We start from the raw sequence: 27,012 nt of genomic DNA on the forward strand, positions 1-27,012 counted from the left end.
CCATCTAGTCAAAGCTATGGTTTTTCCAGTAGTCATGTATGGATATGAGAGTTGGACCATAAAGAAGTCTGAGCGCCAAAGAACCAATGCCTTTTAACTGTGGTGTTGGAGAAGGCTCTTGAGAGTCCCTTGAACTGCAAGGAGATCAAACCAGTCACTGCTAAAGGAAATCAATCCTGAATATTCATTGGAAGGACTGATGCTGAAGCTCTAATACTTTGGCCACCAGATGTGAAGAGCCAACTCATTAGAAAAAACAGTGATGCTGGGAAACATTTAAGGCAGGAGGAGAATGGGACGACAGAGAAGGAGATGGTTGGATGGTATCACTGACACATATTGATATGGCACCACTGACTCATATTGGTATAGCAGATATTAGATATGGTAGTTTTAAAATTGACATGAGTTTGAACAAGCTCCAGGAGATGATGAAGGACAGCGAAGCCTAGCATGTTGCTGTCCACGGGGTCGCAAATAGTCAGACACAACTTAGCGACTGAACCACAATGCTAGAGTGAGTGTGTGCCTACTACGTCACTTCCGTCTTGTCCAACTCTTTGCGACCCTATTGACTGTAGCCTCCCAGGCTTATTTGTCCATAGGATTCTCCTAGCAATAATACAAGGATAAATAATAGTTTACCTTGCCCTCCTCCAGGGATCTTCCTGACCCAGGGATTGAACCCATTTCTCATATGTCTTCTGCTTTGGCAGGTGTGTTCCTTACTACTAGCGCCACCTGGGAAACCCAATACTAGTGTACTGAAGTAAAACAGGATGAAAAGTTTGTGGTCCTTGACTTTATAAAGACAGTCTAATGAGAGAGAAAACAAATGAAAATAATTTTCAATCACAGGAAGTGCATAAAGGAAGTGACCTGATACTAAGGTAAATGTAGGAGAGTCCTATTGGGAAGTACTGCACACAGGCTTGGAGTGGGTGATGTCTGTCAGAGTGGAAAGAAATGAATGGATTTGTGATATGTTTGGGGAATAGTTAATAATTAATCAATTTAATGGGGTTAAAGAAGAAGTAAAAATCAAGAATGAACTCAATTTACTGGTTTGAGTAACTTCATGATTGCACTACTACTGAGAGAGTTGGTCAGGGAGCACACAGTTTGGTAGAGAATAGAAGACTTTGGTTTTGGACATTTAGGCTAGAGATGTCTGTATGTGTGGTCAGACCAGCCAAGATGGCTGTTCTGTTGTGCTCTGCGCCCTGCCTGCTCCACCAGTCACCTATACGCACTTACCTATACCCTATATAGGTAAGTCTATATATAGGTAAGTATAATATATGGGTGAGTATATATATACTTCACCTATACCCTACTTACCTGACTGACCTTCCTGCTTATATTTCGTCTGGCCAGCTAGTGATTGCTTTTATCAAAGAGATCTTGAGGGTGGGCTTCTCTCCTGGTTTCCCAGGTAACTAATACACCCACCAGACATCAATTCCCCACCTAACCCCAGGGAGCAAAGGCTGCTACCTTGTCCTGCCTGCTGTTAACAGCATGTGGTGGGGTACCTCTCCAGGACCCTGCTTTCAGATGTGTAAATGCCCTCATCCATTAAACTGCTGTCTCTGTTGCTAACTCCAGGCTCTTTCTTCGATCTTAAAACTGGGAAAGTGCAGGCCTTATAGGCCTGTGGGGTGCAGCCCAGGACTTTGAGACATCCAAGGTGACCAAGGTAGGTAATTAGATGTAGGAGTCTGAAGCTAAGAGATTATATAATGTATTACCCAGACTATTTGTAGTACCCCTCTAAAAGATTGTCCTTGTCCCCACATCCATTCTTCCAAATTTGACAAGGTAATCTTTGTAAAGTAGTGACTTGGTTAAACTCTAGGAAAGGCTCCCAATTTCTTACAGAATAAAGCCTAAACTCCTTTTTTAATATGGCATAAGGAAACCTCCCTGACCTGACCTATTTTTACTTCTTTACCACTTGTCACAAAGCATCTAATTTTTTAGCTATGCTAAACTGCTTAGGATTCTCTGAAACTTTATGGTTTTGCAAATATGGCCTGTTTCTCTCTAGAATTTCCTTGATTTTCCATCAGCAAACTCCCCTCTTCTTCAAGTTTTGAGTTACATCAAGTATTTAAATAAGGTGTACTGCATTCCAAGCATTTTTTCTAAGTGAAGCCTTCTTTGATTGCTTGCTGCCTCACATGGTTCAACACTCCCACTTATGTGTGGTATTGTTATATGTATTTCTTTCATAGCACTTACTGCATTGTGTTGCAATTATTTGTTTATAACTCTTATTTCCATCTTAGATTTAGCTGGAGTGTAAGGCTCCAATGGCACAAAGTCATCTTTGTTTACCTGGCACCCTCTGCAATGCCTAATACATAAAAGACACTTAACAATTATTTGTTGAATGAATGATTTTAAGAGGCAGTGTTGCATAATAGCAAAATTCAGACTTTACATTAGACCAATCAGAGTTCTAGACTTAATATCACCACTTACTAACTAGTGATAAATGATTAAATATCTCTGAACCTTAGTTTTCTTGTCCTTAATGTGAGGATAATGATAACTTATCTTTGTGAGTTGTTTTGAGAATTATAGATTTTCTAAATTTTCCTAGTGTACTGCCTGACAGATAGAGATCATTCATTAGTGGGAGTTGTTTTGTCTTTCTGAAAACAGTTCCCTGTAGAATGAAAGATTGTAGTGTCCTTGCTTTTAAAGTAATTAGACATTAGATATGGAAATATTAAAGTCCCATCAGTTATTTTAAAAATATGTAATTTTATAGTTTCCTGAACTTGATCTTTTATCATTTTAGAACATGATTCAATTTTATTAACAAAGTGAAAGTGAAGTCGCTCAGTCATGTCCGACTCTTAGCGACCCCATGGACTGCAGCCCACCAGGCTACTCCATCTGTGGGATTTTCCAGGCAAGAGTACTGGAGTGGGTTGCCATTTCCTTCTCCAATGCATGAAAGTGAAAAGTGAAAGTGAAGTCACTCAGTCGTGTTTGACTCTTAGCGATCCCATGGACTGCAGCCTACCAGGCTCCTGCATCCATGGGATTTTCCAGGCAGGAGTACTGGAGTGGGGTGCCATTGCCTTCTCCTTTATTAACAAAATGTGATGTTAATTTATTAAATTTAGTTTGTAACTTACTGACAATCCTTAAATATACCTATCTCAGATAAAACACAAAGCTGAATCTACTTTATTATGAAACTATGAAGTATGGTAAAATATGGAATAGGTACATTTATAAATTCTGATGAAATCTGAAGAGTTTCTAAGATTTGAGTATATGATTTTGTGGGTAATAACTGAAAGTATCTGAGTAGGTCAGTGACATCTTCATAGACTGCCTTTTCAAACTCATATTCAAAGTGCTGTTGTTTTTGTGAGCGTGTGTGTAACTGAGCAGGACCCTGTAGGGCCTTCCCAGGACAGACCCCTCTGTCATATCCTCTGCTTTAGCTCCTGTGTGTTACCTAGATAATAGTCTCTGATGCCCATTTCCTGAGTGGTTTTACAGCGGCTAAAGTGAAAGTGTTAATTGCTCAGTCGTTTCTGACTCTACTGTGTCCATGGAATTCTCCAGGCAAGAATACTGGGGTGGGTAGTCATCCCTTTCTCCAGGGGATCTTCCAGACCCAGGGATCAAATCCACATCTCCTGCATTGCAGGCAGGATCTTTACTGTTCGATTCTTTACAGCTGCTAAAACCCCCACCAACTGGAAGAAATTAACTACTTAATTGTTGACCTTGAGTACATAGCCCCTACAGCCTATAGGTGCCTAAGGATTGATAATGTTAACCCCTGTGACACCACCCTGTTACCACACCTTCAACCAGTCAGAGAATTGTGCACAGCTGATCACATGCCCTGGGATGCCCCTCCCTTTCCTTGCCTTTAAAAATGGTTTGGTGAAACCTTTTGCGGATTTCAGGCTTTTGGAGCACTACACTTTCCTTCATCACAGCCTGGTGTCAGTAGATTGGCTTTACTGCATGTCAGCGTGTGGACCTGAGTTTGTTTTGGTAACTTGTGTTTGCTGGATCTGTGTACTTTAGAGCAGAGTTGTTCAGTAGACTTCCATATTCACCATTTGTGGGAAGTAGCAATTTATTTTAGCTCAATTTGTATTTCCAATAAGGAACTTGGAATTATTTCTGTTAATACATGCTTATTTCTGTACTTGGGAAAGCACTGGTATTACTAGCTTGTAGTCCTCCTCCCTCATCATTGACTACCTGCTTCCTATTATCAGTGGATGGAAGGAGAGGAGGAATGAGTAATCAAATTGCTTGTCATAGGTCACCCAAGATTTATTTAAAATATTTTTACATTTATTTGTGTCCATGTAACCAAATTGCTGTAGTAATTAGGACCATTTCCACTAACAATTTTTGTTTGGGATGAATTTATAAAATTTAGTTACCTAGATTAACTGAACTTGTGTTTACATTTAATTTTACTTATTTGGCAGTACTGGGTCTTAATTGCAACATGTAGGATCTTTAGATTTGGCATGCAGACTCTTAGCTGTGGCATATGGGACCTAAATCCCTAAGCAGGGATTGAACCAGGGCCCCCTGCATTGGCCACTGGACCACCATGGAAAACCCTGAACTTGTTTTTAAATTGAACAGAAGATTTGCTTGATACTATGTAGCCTAGAATTTTCTAATACCTTGATATTCTAACATGAAGCCATATTTAATCCATATTTAATAAACTACCCCCTCTCTAATCTTAATCACTTTGCAAACTGTGTCATTTTCCCTGCTATAACTTGAACTTAGTTTACTTTCTGTCTACCTACACTCTGACTTCTACATTTGAATGCACACCTTAGCTAATCTGGTATGTTAGGTTTTTAGTTCCTCAACTGCCATATTGCTGGTGAACTTTATTTTCACACTAGTTCAGCTATGCACTCCAGTGGTCCCATCTTCGACTGTCTCATCTCTAGGAATTATTCTACCTCTAGACTGTTTAATCATGGTCCCTGTCCTTTGAAGTTTTTTTTTTTTTTTTTTTTAATTTCTTTTTGGCTGTGCTGCAGTGTTCTTGTTGCTGCTCGGGCTTTTCTAGTGGCAAACAGTGGGGGACTACTCTCTAGCTGCGGTGTGCGGGCTTATTGCAGTGACTTCTCTTGTTGCAGAGCATGGGCGTTAAGGAGAGCAGGCTTCAGTGGTTGTGGCCTCTGAGCTCTAGAGCACAGGCTCAGTAGTTGTGGCCCATGGGCTTAGTGGCTCTAAGGTATGTGGGATCTTCCCAGATCAGGGATCAAACCCATGTCCTCTGCATTGGCTGGCTGATTCTTTACCACTGAGCCATCAGGGAAGCTCCTGAAGTTTTAATACAACAAATAATATCAAGTGCATAGTACCGGGCACTGGTCTAGGTGCATGGAATACACCAGAAGCAAAACAGACAAAAATCTATGCCCTTTGGAGAGTTTATAGCCTAGTGGAAAGAGACAAAAACAAACAACAAAAAAACCCCCCAAAAAACCCATAGTATGTAAATTATATAGTGTTTTACAAGTTGATGAGTGTTATCAAGAAAGAAAAACTAGAGCAGGTAAGAGATAAAAGGGAGTTCAATTTTTTTGTCTTAAAAAATTTAAGATATATAGTCACAAGAATGGTACAAATATGCTCTTGACCCAGAATCACATATTGTTAATGTTTTGTCATATTTACTTTAAAATTCTCTCTCAAAAATATGTAACACTTTATGAATTTGTGTGTCCTTCTTGTGCAGGAGCCATGTGAATGTTCTCTGTATTGTTCTAATTTTACTGTATGTGCTGCCTAAGCAAGCAGAAACATTGTAGTTTTAAATAAGGTGGTCAAGTTAAGTGTTCGCTGAGAGATTGGCATTTTAGGAAAGTCTAGAAGTCAAAAAGGGAAGTAGCCATGCAAAGAGGAAGCAGTGAGAGATGGGGATGAGGAGAGGTATAGGCAGATGGACCAGCTGGTATGGAGTCCAAAGCAGAAACGTGTAAGAACATAAGTTTGATAGGAAAAAGTGAGGTGGGAGGTAATAGGAGAAGGGTGCAGAGTGTAGAAGGGCTTGTAAACTATTAACAGAGATTTTATCCAGGTAAAATCAGGAGTCACCAAGGAGTTCTGAGAAGTAATGTGATCAGATTTACTTTGTAAAAGTATTTATTTCACTGACTGCTGAATTGAGAGGAGCACAGTGGCATCTGGAGTATCAAGCTGTTGCAAGAATTCAGGCTTAGAGGTAACAGGATGGTGGCTCAGATCAGGCGAGTAGATGTGGAGGTGGTACGAAATGGTGGGATTCAGGATATGTTTTGAATGTAGAGCCAACAGGAGATGGTGGTGGATTGGATGTGCACTGTGAGGCAAAGCGTGAAGTCTAGGAATTAGTGTGAGTAACTGGCAAGATGGGATGGGGAAGACCCTTGATGGCGTATGATTTGAGAGAAAGATCTAGAGTTCATTTTGGTCAGAGTAAGTTTGAGATGTCTGTTAGACTTCTAGGTAAATATGTCTGGTTGAATATGCAAACAAATCTGAAGTTAAGAAGAGGTCTGATCTTTGCATATGCGTATGGGAGTCATTTGGAGAAGGCAATGGCACCCCACTCCAGTACTCTTGCTTGGAAAATCCCACGGACAGAGGAGCTGTTAGGCTGTAATCCATGGGGTCGCTAAGAGTCGGACACAACTGAGTGACTTCACTTTCACTTTTCACTTTCATGCATTGGAGAAGGAAATGGCAGCCTACTCCAGTGTTCTTGCCTGGAGAATCCCAGGGACGGGGGAACCTAGTGGGCTGCCATCTATGGGGTCGCACAGAGTCGGGGTCGCACAGAGTCGGACACGACTGAAGTGACTTAGCACAGCATAGCATAGCATAGCATATGGGAGTCATTGGCATAGAGGTAGTATTTAAAGCCATGAAACTAATGAGATCTCTAAAGGAGAGAGCAGAAGATGCTAAAACCTGAGCCCTGGTACTCTCTAAGAAGACAGGAAGATGAGGAAAAGGGAAAAGTTTAGACCAAGAAGGAATGATACATGATAAAATCCATGAGGGTATCAGTTCAGTTCAGTTGCTCTGTCGTGTCCGACTCTTTGCGACCCCATGAATCGTAGCACACCAGGCCTCCCTGTCCATCACCAACTCCCGGAGTTCACTCAAACTCATGTCCATTGAGTTGGTGATGCCATCCAGCCATCTCATCCTCTGTCGTCTCCTTCTCCTCCTGCCCCCAATCCCTCCCAGCATCAGGGTCTTTTCCAATGAGTCAGCTCTTCACATGAGGTGGCCAAAGTACTGGAGTTTCAGCTTTAGCATCATTCCTTCCAAAGAACACCCAGGGCTGATCTCCTTCAGAATGGACTGGTTGGATCTCCTTGCAGTCCAAGGGACTCTCAAGAGTCTTCTCCAACACCACAATTCAAAAGCATCAATTCTTCGGTGCTCAGCCTTCTTCACAGTCCAACTCTCACATCCATACATGACCACAGGAAAAACCATAGCCTTGACTAGACGAACCTTTGTTGGCAAAGTAATGTCTCTGCTTTTGAATATGCTATCTAGGTTGGTCGTAACTTTCCTTCCAAGGAGTAAGCGTCATTTAATTTCATGGCTGCAGTCACCATCTGCAGTGATTTTGGAGCCCCCAAAAATAAAGTCTGACACTGTTTCCCCATCTATTTCCCAGGAAGTGATGGGACCAGATGCCATGATCTTCGTTTTCTGAATGTTGAGCTTTAAGCCAACTTTTTCACTCTCCTCTTTCACTTTCATCAAGAGGCTTTTTAGTTCCTCTTCACTTTCTGCCATAAGGGTGGTGTCATCTGCATATCTGAGCTTATTGATATTTCTCCAGGCAATCTTGATTACAGCTTGTGCTTCTTCCAGCCCAGCATTTCTCATGATGTACTCCGCATAGAAGTTAAATAAGCAGAGTGACAATATACAGCCTTGACGTACTCCTTTTCCTATTTGGAACCAGTCTGTTGTTCCATGTCCAATTCTAACTGTTGCTTCCTGACCTGCATATAGGTTTCTCAAGAGGCAGGTCAGGTGGTCTGTGGTATTCCCATCTCTTTCAGAATCTTCCACAGTTTATTGTGATCCACACAGTCAAAGGCTTTGGCATAGTCAATAAAGCAGAAATAGATCTTTTTCTGGAACTCTCTTGCTTTTTCCATGATCCAGTGGATGTTGGCAATTTGATCTCTGGTTCCTCTGCCTTTTCTAAAACCAGCTTGAACATCTGCAAGTTCACGGTTCACATATTGCTGAAGCCTGGCTTGGAGAATTTTGAGCATTACTTTACTAGCGTGTGAGATGAGTGCAATTGTGTGGTAGTTTGAGCATTCTTTGGCATTGCCTTTCTTTGAGGTTGGAATGAAAACTGACCTTTTCCAGTCCTGTGGCCACTGGTGAGGTTGCCAAATTTGCTGGCATATTGAGTGCAGCACTTTCACAGCATCATCTTTCAGGATTTGAAATAGCTCAACTGGAATTCCATCACCTCCACTAGCTTTGTTCGTAGTGATGCTTTCTAAGGCCCACTTGACTTCACATTCCAGGATGTCTGGCACTAGGTAGTGATCACACCATCGTGATTTTCTCAGTCGTGAAGATCTTTTTTGTACAGTTCTTCTGTGTATTCTTGCCACCTCTTCTTAATATCTTCTGCTTCTGTTAGGTCCATACCATTTTTGTCCTTTATCTTGCCCATCTTTGCATGAAATGTTCCCTTGGTATCTCTAATTTTCTTGAAGAGATCTCTAGTCTTTCCCATTCTGTTGTTTTCCTCTATTTCTTTGCATTGATCACTGAGGAAGGCTTTCTTATCTCTTTTTGCTAGTCTTTGGAACTCTGCATTCAGATGCTTATATCTTTCCTTTTCTCCTTTGCTTTTCACTTCTCTTCTTTTCACAGCTGTTTGTAAGGCCTCCTCAGACAACCATTTTGCTTTTTTGAATTTCTTTTCCATGGGGATGGTCTTGATCCCTGTCTCTTGTACAATGTCACGAACCTCCGTCCATAGTTCATCAGGCATTCTGTCTATCAGACCTAGTCCCTGAAATCTATTTCTCACTTCCACTGTATAATCATAAGGGATTTGATTTAGGTCATACCTGAATGGTCTAGTGGTTTTCCCTACTTTCTTCAATTTAAGTCTGAATTTGGCAATAAGGAGTTCATGATCTGAGCCACAGTCAGCTCCCGGTCTTGTTTTGCTGACTGTATGGAGCTTCTCCATCTTTGGCTGCAAAGAATATAATCAGTCTGATTTCAGAACAGTGTTGCAGAATTTAAATGAAAAAAAAAAAGTGATTTAATGAAGGGGGAATGATTTACTGATATTAAGATGTGAAATGAGAATTCCTTCATTCTCTCTTCCTTTTATTTCCAATTCATTTCCTTTATACTTTTTTTTAAAAGATATTTATTTTTATTTACTTATTTGACTGTACCAGGTCTAAGTTGTGGCATGCGAGATCTAATTCTCTGACCGTGGATCAAACCTGGGTCCCCTGAATTGGAAGCATGGAGTCTTAGCCACTGAACCAAGAAAGTCCTTTGTATAAACTTATCTGGTTATTGTGTATTTGTTCTTCAGCTCTCAGCCTTGATGTGTATATCTGTTAAGAAGCCTTCCAAAACCCCAAATCTGAACACTGTCCCTCTTATATGTTCCACTAACATCTGCCTGGTACATTCCCTGTAGTGTTTCTTGAAAAATGCATGTGTTCTATGTTATATCCAGAGCCTTCTGCAGTGTCTGCTCCACAGAAACATGCAAGTATTTTTTTGTTGTTGAATACATGAAAAAAATGAAATTCATTAAGTGAATATTTTTTAACTGTAATTCTTTACAGAGCAAATATTCTATTTAAAATAGATATTTTCCCCTGGATTTAGCCCTGAGGCAGAGATGGACCATTCTTGTGTTGAAAAGAGAGTAAAGACCCAGATGTATTACCTCAGCTGTTAGCTACATGATCCTGTTTTATCTTTTTGGTCCTCATTATCCCAAACTTTCAGATTAATCGTTACATGTTAAGCCAGTGTGTTTGCTTTCCAGCTTTTAAAACTGAAGTTTTAATTTTGAAGTCTGTAAATTCATAGCTGTTGGGAGAAATAATGCAAAGAAATAATGGAGGTACAATCCTGTGTGCTTTACCCAGTTTCCTGAAATGGTAATATCTTGTAAAATTGTAATACGGTATCACCACCAGGGTATTGACACCATCAAGATGGAGAACATCTCCATCTCATAGGGGTCCCTCATGTTGCCTTTCTAGAGTCACAATCTGCTCTTTCTTTTCCCCACCTTAACCCTTGGCAACTACTAATCTCTTCTCCATTTCTACAATTTTGTCATTTGAAGAATGTTACATAAATGGAGTCAAAGAAATGTAACCTTTTGACATTGACTTTCTCAGCAGCACAGTTCTCTGGAGATTCCTCCATATTGTTGTGTGTGTCAGTTGTGCCTTTTTTTTTTTTTGGCTGACTAGTATTTCATGATATGTATGTACCAGTTTGTTTAACCGTTTACCTCATAGAATGGTCCATTCCAGTTAGGTTGGTTTGAGGTTTTGACTATAATAACTAAAGCTACTGTAAACATTCACATTTAGGTATAGTCGTAAGTTTTATGTAGACGTAAGTTTTGACATTTTTCCTCTAGGGTAAATGCCCAGGAGTACAGTTGCTGAATCATATGATAGTTGCATGTATAGTTATTGAAGAAATTATCAGATTATCAGTATTTTTCTAAGTGACTGTATATATACTCCATTGAGGCATATATCAAGACAGGAATTGCTTATTTGATTGATTGATTTTGTTTGTGTTTTAAATCTTTGGATGAGACTTTCCCTCATTTCAGGCTTTGTAGCCATACAAACATCTAGTCCTATCACTTCATGGCAAATAGATGGGGAAACAATGGAAACAGTGACAGACTTTATTTGCTTGGGCTCCAAAATCACTGCAGATGGTGACTGTAGCCACAAAATTAAAAGATGCTTGCTCCTTGGAAGAAAAGCCATGACAAACCTAGACAGCATATTAAAAAGCAGAGATATTACTTTGCCGACAAAGGTCCATCTAGTCAAAGCTAAGGTTTTTCTAGTAGTCATGTATGCATTTGAGAGTTGGACCATAAAAAAGGCTGAGTGCCAAAGAATCGATGTTTTTGAACTGTGGTGTTAGAGAAGACTCTTGAAAGTCCCTTGGACTGCAAGGAGTTCCAACCAGTCCATCCTAAAGGAGATCAGTCCTGAATATTCATTGGAAGGACTGATGTTGAAGCTGAAACTCCAATACTTTGGCTACCTGGTGTGAAGAACTGACCCATTGGAAAAGACCCTGATGCTGGGAAAGATTGAAGGCAGGAGGAAAAGGGGACAACAGAGGATGAGATGGTTGGATGGCATCACCGACTTCATGGACATGAATTTGAGCAAGCTCCAGGAGTTAATGATAGACAGGGAAGCCTGGCGTGCTGCAATCCGTGGGATCACAAAGAGTTGGACACAACTGAGTGACTGAACTGAACTAAAACTTGTATTTGAATCCTGGCTTTCTTATCCACCATGTTATAGTTTACTCATTAGTGAATATGAAAGTGAAAGTCACTCAGTCAAATCCGACTCTTTGTGACCCCATGGACTATACAGTCCATGGAATTCTCCAGGCCAGAACACTGGAGTGGGTAGCCTTTCTCTTCTCCAGGGGATCTTCCCAACCCAGGGATTGAGCCCAGGTCTCCCACATTGCAAGTGGATTCTTTACCAGCTGAGCCACAAGGGAAGCCCAAGAATACTGGAGTGGGTAGCCTATCCCTTCTCCAGCTGATCTTCCCACCCCAAGAATTGAACCCGGGTCTCCTGCATTGCAGGCAGATTCTTTACCAACTGAACTATACTTATTTCATAGGGTTCTTAGCAGAATTACATGAGATAGCATATGTTCAAGTTCTTGGCACAAAACAGACACTCCAGAAATATTCTTTCCCCACCTTCAGAATTAAAGAAAGAAATAAAGAAAGGAAGTGAAGTCACTCAACGTGTTGAACTCTTCGCGACCTTGTGGGCTGTAGCCCACCAGGCTCCTCTGTCCATGGGATTCTCCAGGCAAGAATACTGGAGTGGGTTGCCATTTCCTTCTCCAGGGGATCTTTCCAACCCAGGGATCGAACCCTGGTCTCCTGCATTGCAGGCAGATGCTTTATCCTCTGAGCCACCAGGGAAGCCCCAGGGCCTATTTTCACTGTTTGTGTTGTTTCAGTGGCATAAGCATCATCTGAAGAGTTTGTTGATACTCTTATCAGTTCCAATCTAGTAACAGGGTTATCAGTTCTTTGTTTTACACATTCTTTTAAAGAAATCTTTTATAGTTTCCATACACAGGTCTTGTGCATCCTTTTTTAGATTTATTTCTGATCTTTGAATTTCTTGATGTTTTTAAGAATGGTATCAATTTTAACATTTTATTTTCTCATTTTTACCTATGAAGAGAAACATAAGGGATTCTGTATATTGGTCATCTATTCATCTACTTTACTAAATTTGCTTATAAATTTCCTAGTAGATTATTTTTATTCTCTGTGCATAATCCTATGTCATGTGTGAATTAACAATTTTTTTTCTCCTCTTTTGCCTTATTCAATTGATTTCCATTGTTAAATAAAACTTGAGATAGTAAGCATTTTTGTGACTTTTCTGACCTTGCAAGGAAAGCTGTCAATATTTTACCTTAAGATGTTCACTGAAGGTTTTTGGTAAAATCTTTTCATCATATGAAGTGTCTTCTTCTGTTTTTCCTGTGTCAGGGAGCTTTTCCTCTGAACAGATCTTTAATTTTATCAAATGCTTCTCTCCCTGTACCATTAAGATTACCATATAAATTTTCTTCTTTATTTTTTTATTCTTGAAAATTACATTGATTGAGGTTTTTACAATGCTGTTTTTTTTAAAAAGCAGCCTAATTGAGATAAAATTCACCCAAAAATAAAATCAAAATTCATTCATTTTACAGTTCTGTGGGTTTTGATATATTCAGAGTTGTAGGACCATTATCATGATCTAATTTTTTAATATTTTCTTCACTCTAAAAAGAAACCCAGTAATCATTTGATGTTGCTCTTTATTCTGCTACCCTGTATTCCTACCCTCCTCACACTCCCCTGACTCCTGCCCTAGGTAACCACTCATTTACTTTCTGTCTCTATGGATTTGCTTCTTCTAGATTTTTCGTAAAAATGGAATCACACAGTATGTGGTTCTTTGTGACTGGCTTTTGTCACTTAGCATGTTTTCAAGATTCATCCCATGTTGTAGCATGTATTAATATTTTATTCATTTTTTACTGTCAAATAATATTCCATTGCATGGATATACTATATTTTCTTTATCAGTTCATCAGTTGATAAACATTTAGGTTGTTTTTATTTTTTAACTATCATGAATAATGCTGCTATGAAAGTTTGTATGTGAATTTTTATGTAGATGTATATTTTCATTTATCTTGGGTGTATACCTAGAGGTAGAATTTGCAGGTTTGATAGCAATTATGTTTCACATTTGATGAACTGCTATATTGATTTTCACAATGATTACACTTGTATACATTTCTACAATCAGTGTTTGAGGGTTCTAATTTTCTCCACACTTTGCCAAACTTCTTGTCATCTATCTTTTTTACATTAGCCATCCTAATAAGTATAAAGTGATGTTTTGCTGTGGTCCTAATTTGCCATTTTCTTAATATTCATGATGTTGAATGTTGTTCTGTGTGCTTATTGGCCATTTGTGTATCTTCTTTGGAGAAATGTCTATTCAGATCTTTTGCCCGTTTAAAAATTGTGTTGTCTTTTTTTTTTTCATTGAGTTATAATTGTTCTTTGTATATTCTAGATTTAAGTCCCTTGTTAGATATAGTTTGCAGATCGTTTCTCCCTTTTTGTGGATTGCCCTCACTTTTTGGATGGTATTATTTGCAACACCAAAGTTTTAAATTTTGGTGAAATCTATTTTATCTATTCTTCTTTGCTTTTATTTTTGGCATTGTATCTAAGAAACCATTGCATAACTCACGGTCACCAAGATTTATTCTTATGCTTTCTTTTAACAGTTTTTTAGTTTTAGCCCTTGATCATTTTTACTTATATTGTGTATGGTGTGAGTTAGGGGTCTGGTTTCACTTTTATATGTGAATATGAACATCTGGTTGTCCCAGCACTATTTCTTGAAAAGATTATTCATTTTCTCTTGAATTATTCTGATACCCTTGTCAAAAATCAGTTGACTCTTAAGTGTTTAATTATGGACTCTGAATTCTAATCCATTGTTCTGTCTATCATTATGCTAGTACTACACTGACTTCATTATGTGGCTTCATAGTAAGTTTTACAACCAAGAAGTATTAGTACTTCTTTTAGAAAGATAGTATAAATGGGAAAGGGCTTTCGAAAAGTGTTTTTGAGTATTAAGTAAACATTCCTTTTCTATTAATTAGATTGTACTGCTACATTTTTAAGTTCCTTATGCATTCAGGTACCTATTTGAATTATCAGTGAGCCAACTCATAATTTTAGTTTAATTTTTTCTAAACATTGCTGTACTGTTTCAGAGTTCTTCCATCTTCATATTGAATAATTATTTTTTCTCTTGTTACTCTATTAGAACAGTTTTTTATTAAGATTATTTTAGTTTCATTGTTTATTTTTACTAATAACAGTGCCTGATTCAGTCCTCATAAAAGTTGCAATGTGACCTCAACATAGTGGATTTTTTTTGTGTGTGGAGTATTTGTTAAATTTTTTTTACAATATTAAAAAGCAAAGATAATAGGTAGTAAAATGATTTTTGTATATTTTTCTTAGCTTCTTGCCAGTGTCCATCAGTAAAACATGGTATCCCTTGTGCCACTTACCCTAAAGGTTTCTAAGCCTCTATTCCTTCTGGAAAGTGGACATGACTCTTTATGCTGCTACTGCCCTTACCAGAGTAAATTTCACTTAATTCCAATGTTTTTGAATTTTTACTTTCTAGGTTAAAGACTGAAATGGGTATATCTGATTAGCAAAATCTATAAGTGTAAGGCAAGTTGGGAGAGCAAGAATCTGTAATTTCCAGCTTTATTTTTGGAAGGTGATACCTGACTCCCACTCATATATGTAATGTAAGGAAATTTCTAAATATAGCAGGGGTCCCAGATATTGGGTGGCTGCAAAAAATGATACAGGTTTACTATCCCAAGTTGACTCCCAGTATGTATCTACCCTTGTTCTCTCCCTAGAGTTCCAGATTGATATATTTTCAAGTCTGTTTGACATATCCACTTCATATCTTGTGATCATCTCTAACTGTATATATTCCTAAAAGATCTGTTGATTTTTTTTTTTCTTCCCAATCTATTTGTTCGTTAGCCTTTTAAGTAACTTGTGCAGCCTAACTCCATTACACTAAACATACATCTTGATTTCACATTTCCCTCATTCTCCCCATGTACTCCATCAGCAAGTCCTATTAGCTTTACCTCTAAGAGATTTCCTAAATCTCTATAGTTCCATTGTTAAGATGATTTTGCCATGTGCTTTGCAGCATGATAAAGAGCTTCATGCTTTCCCTCCTTTTGAGCCATTTTTCTATTCTTTATTCAGAGTTTTGTTATTATTGCTGACAAGGTACTGGGGATACTGACTCAGTGTTGCTTCTGAGAACAGGTCTGAGTTATAAATCACCTCTAAATTCAGGCAGTATGGGCTTTGTGGACTGGCCAAGTCCAATAAGAACATTTCTCCCTGCCTTTCTATTGACAGCTTTATCCTCATCTGGTAGTTTTTGCACTATAAGTCAGATTGTGTTCCTGCCCTGCTTAAAACTTTCCAGTGATTGCGATCCAATACAACTTTCAGTGAAGAATAAGTGTTCTGTGTATGTGAACCATTCAGTATGATAGCCACTAGCCATATGTGGCTGTTGAGAATTGAAACATGGTGGATGGAGCTGAAGAATTTAATTTTTTATTTTAATTACATTTAAATAGCTTTATCTGCTTAATAGTATATTTGGCAACACATCTCCATCGACTTACCTTCATTCTTAAAGTGGAATCCAAAGTCTTTATGACAGCCTTCTGTGATTTGACATTTGCTTATCTCCATAGCTTCATCTCATGCCATTCTGTCCCCTGGTTTAACCTCATTGGCCTGCTTTCTGTTTCTAGAAATCACTAAACCCTTTCTCAAATTAGGGTCATTTCACTCATTCTGTTCACCTGGAGTGCTCTTCTATCAACTCTGAACCTGACTGGTTCTTTCACATCCTTTAAACTGTAGAGCAAGCATCACCTAAGAGTGGACTTTCCCAGTCAGCTTGCCTAAAGTAGCTATTACCCTCTTAAGGTCCTTCATAATACTGGTACTGCTGCTGCTGCTAAGTCGATTCAGTTGTGTCCGACTCTGTGCGACCCCAAAGACGGCAGCCCACCAGGCTCCCCCGTCCTGGGATTCTCCAGGCAAGAACACTGGAGTGGGTTGCCATTGCCTTCTCCAATGCATGAAAGTGAAAAGTGAAAGTGAAGTCGCTCAGTCGTGTCTGACTCTTAGCAACCCCATGGACTGCAGCCTACCAGGCTCCTCCACCCATGGGATTTTCCAGGCAAGAGTACTGGAGTGGGGTGCCATTGCCTTCTCCGAATACTGGTACTATATACTGTAATTAATCTCCTTGTTTATTTGTTTAATTTCAGTCTACCCCTCAAGAATGTAAGCTCTGTGGGGGTGTGATCCTTGCTTCTCTAGATTGTGGCATGTTGTACCTATTTGTTAATAATATATATTTGTCAAATTTTTGATATTCTTAAACATTATACACAGAGATTAATTACTTTTTTAGGGGAGTGGGAGGCTAAAGTTTAAAAGTCTGCAAGTAATTGATAATTAAAGCAAATTTGTTTTTAAAATGAAATGACGTTATAAATAGATGAAAGTTGCAATCTAAATACAAAGTGTCATATTAAAGAAGCTTTATAGTTCAGTGATTTAATAGGATTTTTTTCTTGCAGAGTTCTAAGAATTTGAAGATATATGAAATTTTTATGTTAGAAAATTAAAACTATATCTGTGGAAACCCACTGGTGAGAAAGGTGCTAATCAGGCTGTGTTTATACTGTGGATTCAAGTGGTTAAAGAATTCATTTTAATATTAAAAATAAATCTCATTTAAAAATATTGAGCTAATTTAATAATTATAAATTTGGAGTTAGTGTCTTTGTATCTTACCATTTTTAAAGTGCAATTTAGGAAATTCCCTGGGGGTCCAGTGGTTACAACTCTCCACTTTGACCGCTGAGAGCCCAAGTTCCATCCATCAGGGAAACAAGATGCCACAAGCCACATGGTAGGCCCAAATAAATAAATAAATAAATGATAAAATTGAATTTGACTTCATTCTTAGAAAATCTGGTATAATGTGAAGATGAGTATCTATAAAAGGATCAACTATAAAAGGAATTTCATATTTCTGTAACAAATTCATTCCTTATTTTAAAAATAATATATCTCATTATATATTTCTAGTTGATTTATAACTTTTCAGTAATACATTTATTGCTTATAACAGGGGTTATTGCTACATTATGGCTCAACTATTAATAGAAGTATAAATGAAATAGAAAATGCTGGTCCCTAGACAGTGGAACAAGTAATTGCTTTTGGATTCAGTGCTTTGTATTTTCTTAATTGCTTATTCTGAGAACATGATTTAACCAGTTTATATCTGGTATATCAAGACTACTAATAAGTACTTTACTATTATTATTTATCTTTAATTTTCTAATACACTTAGTAATATCTATTTCCTTCACCCCTTCCCTTGTGATTTTTGTTTTGTTTTGTTTTTAGGATCATCATGTCCAGAGGTCATAACATAAAAAAGTCTCTTACACCTCAAATTTCTTGTTCGACAAGTGAATCTTATAAACAGCTGGATTTTTTGCCTGACAAACTAAGAGCAAAGCTACTTCCTTTCCAGAAAGATGGCATCACTTTTGCCCTGAGAAGAGATGGCAGGTAAGTACTTTTTTCAAGACATGGTAAAATGATAAATCTGTCATGTGTGTTTATGTGTGTGTGTGTATAATTTTTTCATTGTTGTTCAGTAGCGAAGAGTCAGATGTGACTGAGCGACTAAACAACAATGAAAAAAATTCTTTGTGTATACACAGTCTGTCTTCCCATTGATTTGATTTTTTTTTTTTTTACTGGATCATGAAATAATAGCTAGATCCTGAATAAGTAGAAACAAAAGCTTTAGAGGACATTTTTGGGTTAACTGGGAAAACTTCAACTGGACTCTATTAGAGTGATGTTATCAAATTATAGATAGTGATAGTGTTATAGTTGAACAGAATAATGTTTTTGTTCCTGGGAAATGCATGATAAAGAATTTGGGGATAAAGAATCCTGCTATCTAAAGCCTATCTTCTACATTTTCCCAAAAAGGAAAGGCGTGTATTTGTTTAGAGAAACTCTGAGGGGTCAGCCAAAATATTAACACTGTGAACATTTGAGTGGTATTATAGTGTGTTCATCATATTACTCTTTTTGACTTTTACATGAGAAAAAAGTCCAAAAAACAGAAATGGATGTATTTTTCATGCCTTAATAAATCATCTGTCTTTTATCTGTATCTGATTTTATTTTTCTCTTTGTCTTTGGAGTACTACAGTTGCACTATAATTTATTCTATATGATTTGCTTTTTATTTATCCTGGTTGGTATTTTACATTTTTAATGTGGGATTTGTGTCATGTTGATTCTGGGAAATTTTCAGTCTTCAAATATCAATTCTTACTCATTCTCTTCAGTATCTTCTTCTGCTACTCCAGTTAGACTTATACTTGACCTTTTCTCTTTGTCCTATGCTTCCATTAATGTCTCATTATCTGTGTTACATTATGGTTGTTTTTAAAAATCTCTCATATATATGACTGAACTATTCTAATCTATTTACTCACATATTCAGTTTTTAAAGAACTTTTTAAATGATGAATAAAGTATATGGAAAAGCATGTGCAGATCATAAACATACAACTTGAAGATACCCATTCACCAAAATCACAAAGTAGAACATTACCCGCATCCCAGAAACCTTCCTTTTGCCCTCTCACAATCCCTACTGGCTGCCTCCTTTCCAAATGTAATCACCATCCTGACTTATTATGCCACACATTACTTTTACATGTTCAACTGTATTATTGTAATCATCCAATGGACATAAGTTTGGGTAAACTCTGGGGGTTGGCTATGGACGGGGAGGCCTGGAGTGCCGCAGTCAATGAGGTTGCAGAGTCGGACATGACTGAGCAACTGAACTGGACTGAATCATCAATTTGTACTCTTTTGTGTCTGACTTTTCTCATTCACCATCACTGCAAGATCCTTCAGTATTGTTGCATGTAGTTGTAATTGGTTCATTCCCATTGCTATATAAAATTCCATTGGGTAAATATACCATAATTTATTTATTCATTGTACTGTTGATGAGCACTTGGGTTGTTTCTAGTTTGAGGCTTTTAAAGATAACAGTGCTGTGAACATTCTTAGACTATTGGTAAAAATATATACACATTTTTATTGTGCATATACCAAGAAGAGGAATCATTGGGTTATAAATATGCATATATTCCACTAAGTAGATGCCACCTGTGTTAATCTGTCAGTACTATCAAAATGAAGTATTGACTGGGGTTGGGGGATGGTTAAACAACTGAAACTTACTATTTTCACAGTTCTTGAGTCTAGAATTCCAAAATCAAGATGTTGGCAGAGTTGATTGCTTCTCAGAACTGTGAGAGGAAGATCTGTTCAGGTCTCTCTTCTTGGCTTTGTGTTGGCTGTCTTCTTCCAATGTCTTTTCACATCATCTTCCTTCTATTTGTGTCAAAAATTTCCCATCTTATAAAGACATCAGTTGTAATTGGATTCAGGCCCACCTTAAATGACCGGATTACATAGGCAGTGACTCTGTTTCCAAATCAGTTCACATTTTGGGGGACTGGGTGCTAAGACTTCAACATATGAATTTTGGGGTTACAGTTCAACCCATAACTTGACCATACATTTTTCAAAGTGGTTTTACCGATTTATACTTGTGTCCCCAGTGTGTAAGAGTTCCATTTGTACCACCAATACCTCGTTTTGCTTACCTGTAATTTCATTTTAGGTTCTTGTAGGAATATAGTGATATCCACTGAATTTTCATGTACATTTTTCTGATGATAAACGAAGCTTGACAGCTTTTCATAATGCTTATTAGCCGTTTGGATATCCTCTTCTGTTAAGTGCTTGTTCGTGTCTTATCCATTTTTCTACTGGGTTATCTGCCTGCCTTTTTCTTACCGTTTTGTAGAGACTTATCAGATTATATTCTGGATGAGTCTTTTGTCAGGTATCTGTGTTGCAAATGATTTTTCTCAGGCTATGGCTTGCCTTTACACTCTCTTAATGATGCCTTGATAAGCAGACATTCTCAAATTTAATTTCCTGTTAAATATTCTTTACTGGTATTGTGTTTTATGGCTGACACTTTTTGTGTCCTATTTAAGAAATCTTTGTCTACTATAAGGTTGTGAAGATACTTTCCTGTGTTTTCGTCTAAAAACTTCTTTGTCTTACGTTTTTACATTTAGAATGACAATCTACTTGTTTTTTTTGTTGGTTTGCTTGGCTGCTTGACTTGCGGGAGCTTCAATCCCTGGACCAGGGATTGAAGCCAGGCCCTGGGCAATGAAAGCTCGGAGCCCCAATCACTGGACTGCCAGGGAATTCCCTGCAGTCTACTTGGAATTGATTTTTATATATGGTGTAAGGCAGTGGCCCCAACCTTTTTTGGCACCAGGGACCAGTGTCATGGAGGACAGTTTTTCCACAGAACATGGTGGTAGGGGGAGGGAATGATTTGGGGATGATTCAAGAGCCCTGCATTTATTGTGCACTTTATTTCTATTATTATTACATCAACTCCACATCAGATCATATAGGCATTAAATCCCAGAGGTTGGGGACCCTAGGTGTAAGGTAGAGGTGATGGTGGATTAATAGGTCATTTATTTATTTAATTTTTTATATATGAACATAAAATTGCACTATCACAATTAATTAAAAAGACCAGCTTTCCCCCACTGCACTAGAGTGTCACATTTGTTATAAATCAAGTAATTCTATGTGTATCTCTCTATTATAAGTGCTGTTGAATAGAACTTTCTGCCATGATGGAAATGTTAGTATATGTACTATTCAATTTAATAGCTGGCTGCTGAGATGTTGAAATATGGCAAGTGCTCAAAAGGACTGAATTTTTTATTTTAACTAATTTTAATTTATTTAAATAGCTACATATGTTTAGTGGCTACCATATGGGACTGTGTAGGTGTAGATTCTTTTTTCTGTTTGAACGATTGCCAATCTTTGTGACAGTACCATACTTCTTAATTACTATAACTTTATAATAGATATTTTAGTATAAGTTTTTCAACCCTGTTCTTTTTTTCAAAATTGCTTTTTCTATTGTTGACTTTCTGCATTGCCCTTAAATTCTACAACTCATTATTCAGTTTTCACAAAAAAGTTGCTAGGATCATGAATAGGATTGTTTTGCATATATAGGTCAGTTTGCAGAGATTTGATATCTTTACAATAGAGAGTATTTTAATCCATGAATGTGAATTATTCTTCCATCTCTTTACTTTCACCTCAATTATTATATCATCTTCCCCTTATTTAATTTCTGTTTCAATAAAGTATTTTGAGTTCTTTTGTTCATTGTTGTGTTATTGTTTATTGGCTACACTATGCACGGCTTCTGGGATTTTAGTTTCCGGGTGAGGGGTCAAACTTCATGACCGTGAGAGCATGGCGTCCTAACCACTGGACTGTCAGGGAAGTCCCTTGATAAAATTTTATAGTTTTCAGTATATAATTTTTCACATATATCATTAAATTTATTCCTAGGTATTTAATATTTTTGGTGCTGCTATAAATTATCTTTTCCCCCTAGGTGTTTAATATTTTTGGTGCTGTTATAAGTTGTCTTTCTCCTCCCCTTGCTGTTCTTGTTTTTTCTTTGCTCAGCTCTCCAAAATTTGACTATGATGTGCCTATGTGTGGTTTTCTTTGCATTTATGCTTCTTAATCTGTGGACTGATGTCATTCATTAGCTCTGCATAATTTTCAGTTATTATCTCTTCAACTACTATTTTTGCTCCTTCTTAATACTCCTTGAAAGTGAAAAGTGAAAGTGAAGTCGCTCAGTTGTGTCCCACTCTTTGTAACCCCATGGACTGTAGCCTACCAGGGTCCTCTGTCCATGGGATTTTCCAGCCAAGAAAACTGGAGTGGGTTGCCATTTCCTTCTCCATGCCTCCAGTTATATCCACTGGACCTTTTCTCAGTGTCTCACATATCTCTTATTGCATTTTTTGTATTTTCTTACCTTAAATTTCTCTGCTTCAGTTGGATATTTTTGTTTAGCCATAGTTTTGTTAACTTTTGTTATGTTTCACTGTTAAGTTAATCTATTGATTTCTCTTAAGGAAGAGACATCACTGAAAGTACCGGCAACCAAAACCCATGCAGTATGTCTAAAACAAGGAAGCTGAATTTATTACTTGCTAAGCAAGGAAGACTTAGACTTCTTAGACTTCTTTTGCTTCTTAGACTGGTTCTCTAAACAAAGCGAGAAGTTGGTATTGTATCTGGTTTGGGGGAAGTCTGTAGGCTTTTAAAAAGCAGGATTATTTAAGAACTTGCTGAATTTCAGAGTATAGTTTTTAGAGATTAGCTGACTAATGTCAAAGAACAGTCAGTCCTTTCCTTTCTTGAAATTGAAGAATAGGAGCATTTTGTTTTCTGTTCCTAATGTCAGATAGTATATCCAATTTCTGTCTGCCTGGTATGTTGTTGCTATCCCTTTTCTTGCCATGTTTTAATTCCATCTCTTATTTCTGTAAATATCTAGAACAGACTTACATTATCTGAAGTCCTTTGGAGGCTCATTTTGCCTTTCGTTGTTATTGTTGTTTGTGATAGCTTATTTGCTAGTTGAAAAAATTTTTAAATAATCAGGTAATCTTAATTTCTGGAAATTTTAAGAAACCTAAATAGTGGGTAAATTCTTTTAGGGAGAATTGACAAAGTTAAATATTTGGTTTAGCATTTTCCAGGTCACATGGGCAGCATCTAATTCATTTTTAGGTAGGCTGATGATTATAAGTTTTGATCATTGATTTTCTCCCCATGCCAAGCCTTACGTCTCCTTAATGGCTTTTAAAATTATTTAGGTATAATTAAATTTAATAAAATGCACAGGTTTTAAATATACAGTTCAGTGGATTCTGCTGTGTATATATGCTATGTATGTATATATATATACATACGTATATATACGTATGTATGTATACCTCTCTTTTCAGACATGTCAGTCAGCACATAAAATACTTCCATTTTCCAGAATAGGTTGCTTTTTAGTCAACACCTTCCCCCTGAGTTAGACAACCAGTGATCTGATTTCTGTTACCAGAATGTACTTTTTTTATAGTTACTTGATGCTCTCTTTTAATTTTTTTTAACATTTTATTTTGAAGTAATTTTAATTTATAGAAAAGTTATTCTGAAAAGTATAGAAATAACTTTCATATACCTTTTACCTAGTTTAATTATAAACATTTTGCACTTAAGTTTTACTTTTTTACTTCTCTCTCCCTTTCCCTTTCTCTCTGTACATACATGGGTTTATTTATTTATTTTTTTTTCTGAATCACTTGAAAGTAGGTTGCATATATCATGATCCTTTAACATGGAATATTTCAGTGTAGTATGTATTTTTTAAGTGCACAGATATTCTCTAACATAGCCACAGTACATTTATCAAATTCAAGAAATTTAAGTTCTATATAATTCTTTAATCTACATGGGGAAGTGTGCATGCATGTGTGCGTGCTTAGTCATTCAGTCATGTCTAACTCTTTGCAACCCTTTGGACTGTAGCCCTTCAGGCTCCTCTGTCCATTAGATTTATCAGGCAAGAATACTGGAGTGAGTTGCCATACCCTCCTCCAGGGGATCTTCCTGACCCGGTGATTGAACCTGCATTTCCTGTGTCCACTGCACTGCAGGCAGATTCTTTACCTGCTAAGCCATTTGGGGAAGTCCTTAATCTACACATCAGTTGTCACTGGTTCTAGTAATATCCTTATGGCATTGTTTTTCTTTTAGCACAAGATCCAGTCCCAGATCAATTTTTGCATTTAATGATCTCTTTCCTTTAATGTAGGACATTTCCACAGCCTTTCATGACACTAGTGTTTTGTTTTGTTTAAGAATATGCGTGCTAAGTTGCTTCAGTCGTGTCTGACTTTGTGTGACAGTGTAGACTGGCCTGCCAGGCTCTTCTCTCCATGGGATTCTCCAGGCAAGAATACTGGAGTGGGTTGCCATCCCCTCCTCCAGGGGATCTTCCTGACCCAAGGATCGAACCGGCATCTGTTACATCTCCTGCATTGACAGGTGGATTCTTTACCACTAGTGCTACCCGGGAGAAGGCAATGACACCCCACTCGAGTACTCTTGCCTGGAAAATCCCATGGATGGAGGAGCCTGGTAGGCTGCAGTCCATGGGGTCGCTAGGATTTGGACATGACTGAGCGACTTCACTTTCACTTTCATGCATTGGAGAAGGAAATGGCAACCCACTCCAGTGTTCTTGCCTGGAGAATCCCAGAGACGGGGGAGCCTGGTGGCCTGTCGTCTATGGGGTCGCACAGAGTCGGACATGACTGAAGCGACTTAGCAGCAGCAGCAGCAGTGCTACCCGGGAAGCCCCCTTTTAAGAATATAGGGCTGTTTATTTTATAGAATGTCTCAATTTCTTTTAATATTTTCTCATGACAGGATTTAGATTAGTCCTGTCTGGATTAGTATGTGAGATCAAGGCCCTGTCCTTGTCAGGATATTGCTTCTGTAGACACACTGTATCTGTCAACCCCTCACTGGTAGTATTAATTTTGATTGCTAGTCAGTGCTGTAGTTTTTCTATATATTGTTATTATTTTCCCCTCTCTCAGTTGTTGCCTATTTAGCAAACAGCTAACAAGAAATGTTAAGACATACAAATATATTTCTTATTCATTTTTTCCTCTTGGATTTAATATCCATAGATAATCGTTGCTCAAAATAAATTTTGCCATATAGTTGTTAAAATGTTGATTTATCGACTGGCATTTGGCACTAAAGAAGAGCCCTCCCTCTGCCCAACAACTTCTTTCTCTCTGTCTCTGCTCTATTCATCCCTCCTCAAAATACTATATACATTGAATGGGTTCTAATCCCTATCAGTACCATAGCTTACGTTTCTGTCTTTTGGAACTTGTTTTGAGTGGAATACAGTTTATATGTATCTGACTTCTCTTGTTCAACATGTTTTTGAGATTCATATACATTCTTTTGATCTATGAGTGTTACGTATTTATTAACTTAATGATGGACATGTGTGTTGCTTCTAATTTAGGAGTCATAATAAAGATGGTAGGTATTAACATTGCTACAAGTCCCTTTTTGGACATGCATTCAATTCTCTTGCTTGGTTTTAGGGTTGGTGTCTGTTTAACTTTGTAAGAAAACTGCCAAACTGCCCAACTTTTTTCCCAACCCATCAGCAATATATGAGAGTTCTTTATGCTTGAAGTCTTTGCTAACATTTGATGTTGTCAGCTTATATCATTTTAGCTACTCACAATTAATAGATCTTCAAGAAGAAGCTCATTGTATTTTAATTTGTGTCTTCCTAATGGCTAATGATGTTGACATCTTTCCCTGTGCTTATTTGCTGTCTATCTCTCTACATGAGATAGATAAATCTTATACTAATGCTTTACCTGTGTTTTACTTTTATCACTGATTTGAAGGAGTTCTTTTCATATTCTGCATAAATGACCTTTGTCAGATATGTGAGTTATGAGTCTTTTCTCCTAGTCTGTACCTTGCCTTTTATTTTACTTTTTGGCTGTGCTGCACAGCATGTGGAATCTTAGTTCCCCAACCAGGGATCAAAGGCACGCCCCCTGCAGTGGAAGCATGGTCTTAATCACTGGACCTCCAGGGAAGTCCTCTACCCATGCCTTTTAATTTCCTTCCAAATATCCCTTGATAAATAGAAGTTTTTAATTTTGATAAAATCCAATTTATCCAGTTCTTATACTGTAGTGGTTTTTTAAAATTAATTTTTATTGGAATATAGTTGATTGATTTACAGTGTTGTGTTTCTGCTGTACGGCAAAGTGATTCCATTATATGCGTGTGTGTCTGTGTGTGTGTGTGAGTTGCTTGGTTGTGTCTGACTCTTTGCAACCTCATGGATTGTAGCCCACCAGGTTCCTCTGTCCATGGAATTTTTCAGGCAAGATGACTGGAGTGTGTAGCCATTCCTTTCTCTAGGGGTTCACAACCCATGGGTCAAACCCAGTTTCCTTCATTGCAGGCAGATTCTTTACCATCTGAGCCACCATAGGAGATCATATCTGTGGGGCAAGAAAAGACTTACTGCTGAAAAGCAGTAAAGCTTTTTACTTACGTAAAAAGCACTACAATAAATCTACCTATAGCACAGGGTACTCCACTCAATACACTGTAATGACCACCTATATGGGAAAAGAATCTAAAAAGAGTGGATAGATATATTACATATTAAAAAAGCAGAGTTCCCTGTGCTATACAATAGGTTTATTGTAGTGCTTTTTATGTTGTCAGCAATAAGTCTTTTCTTACCCCAAGATCACAGATATGGTCTCCTGTGTTTTGTACTGAAAGCTTTATAGTTTTTGCTTTTGTGTTTTGATATATTTTTCACCTCAAATTAATTTTTTTATCTGGGGTGAGATGAGAGTTCTAGGTTCAGATTTCTTTCACTCTGATATCCAGTTATTCAGCACCGTTTGTAGAAA

General features: G+C 37.7%; 1 protein-coding gene and 1 non-coding gene across 3 annotated transcripts in view; one reads left to right on the forward strand and one right to left on the reverse strand.

Annotated features, from left to right (window-relative positions):
* ZRANB3 (zinc finger RANBP2-type containing 3) overlaps window positions 1-27,012 on the forward strand; it is a 303,685-nt gene that overhangs the window by 13,055 nt on the left and 263,618 nt on the right. The window contains exon 2 of one of the 2 annotated variants that reach the window (XM_002685411.7): window positions 17,918-18,085. In XM_002685411.7, coding sequence (XP_002685457.2) covers window positions 17,925-18,085 — 161 coding nt within the window. In that variant the 5' untranslated portion in view covers window positions 17,918-17,924. Of the gene's footprint in view, window positions 1-17,917; window positions 18,086-27,012 lie in introns of those variants that run through there. The other variant, XM_005202542.5, reaches the window with a different exon arrangement.
* On the reverse strand, window positions 5,720-5,822 carry LOC112443610 (U6 spliceosomal RNA). Its single transcript, XR_003032014.1, has one exon. It is a non-coding gene; the product is annotated as a U6 spliceosomal RNA (small nuclear RNA).

The sequence above is a fragment of the Bos taurus genome, chromosome 2 (assembly GCF_002263795.3).
Source record: "Bos taurus isolate L1 Dominette 01449 registration number 42190680 breed Hereford chromosome 2, ARS-UCD2.0, whole genome shotgun sequence".
NCBI classification, from domain to species: Eukaryota; Metazoa; Chordata; class Mammalia; order Artiodactyla; family Bovidae; genus Bos; species Bos taurus.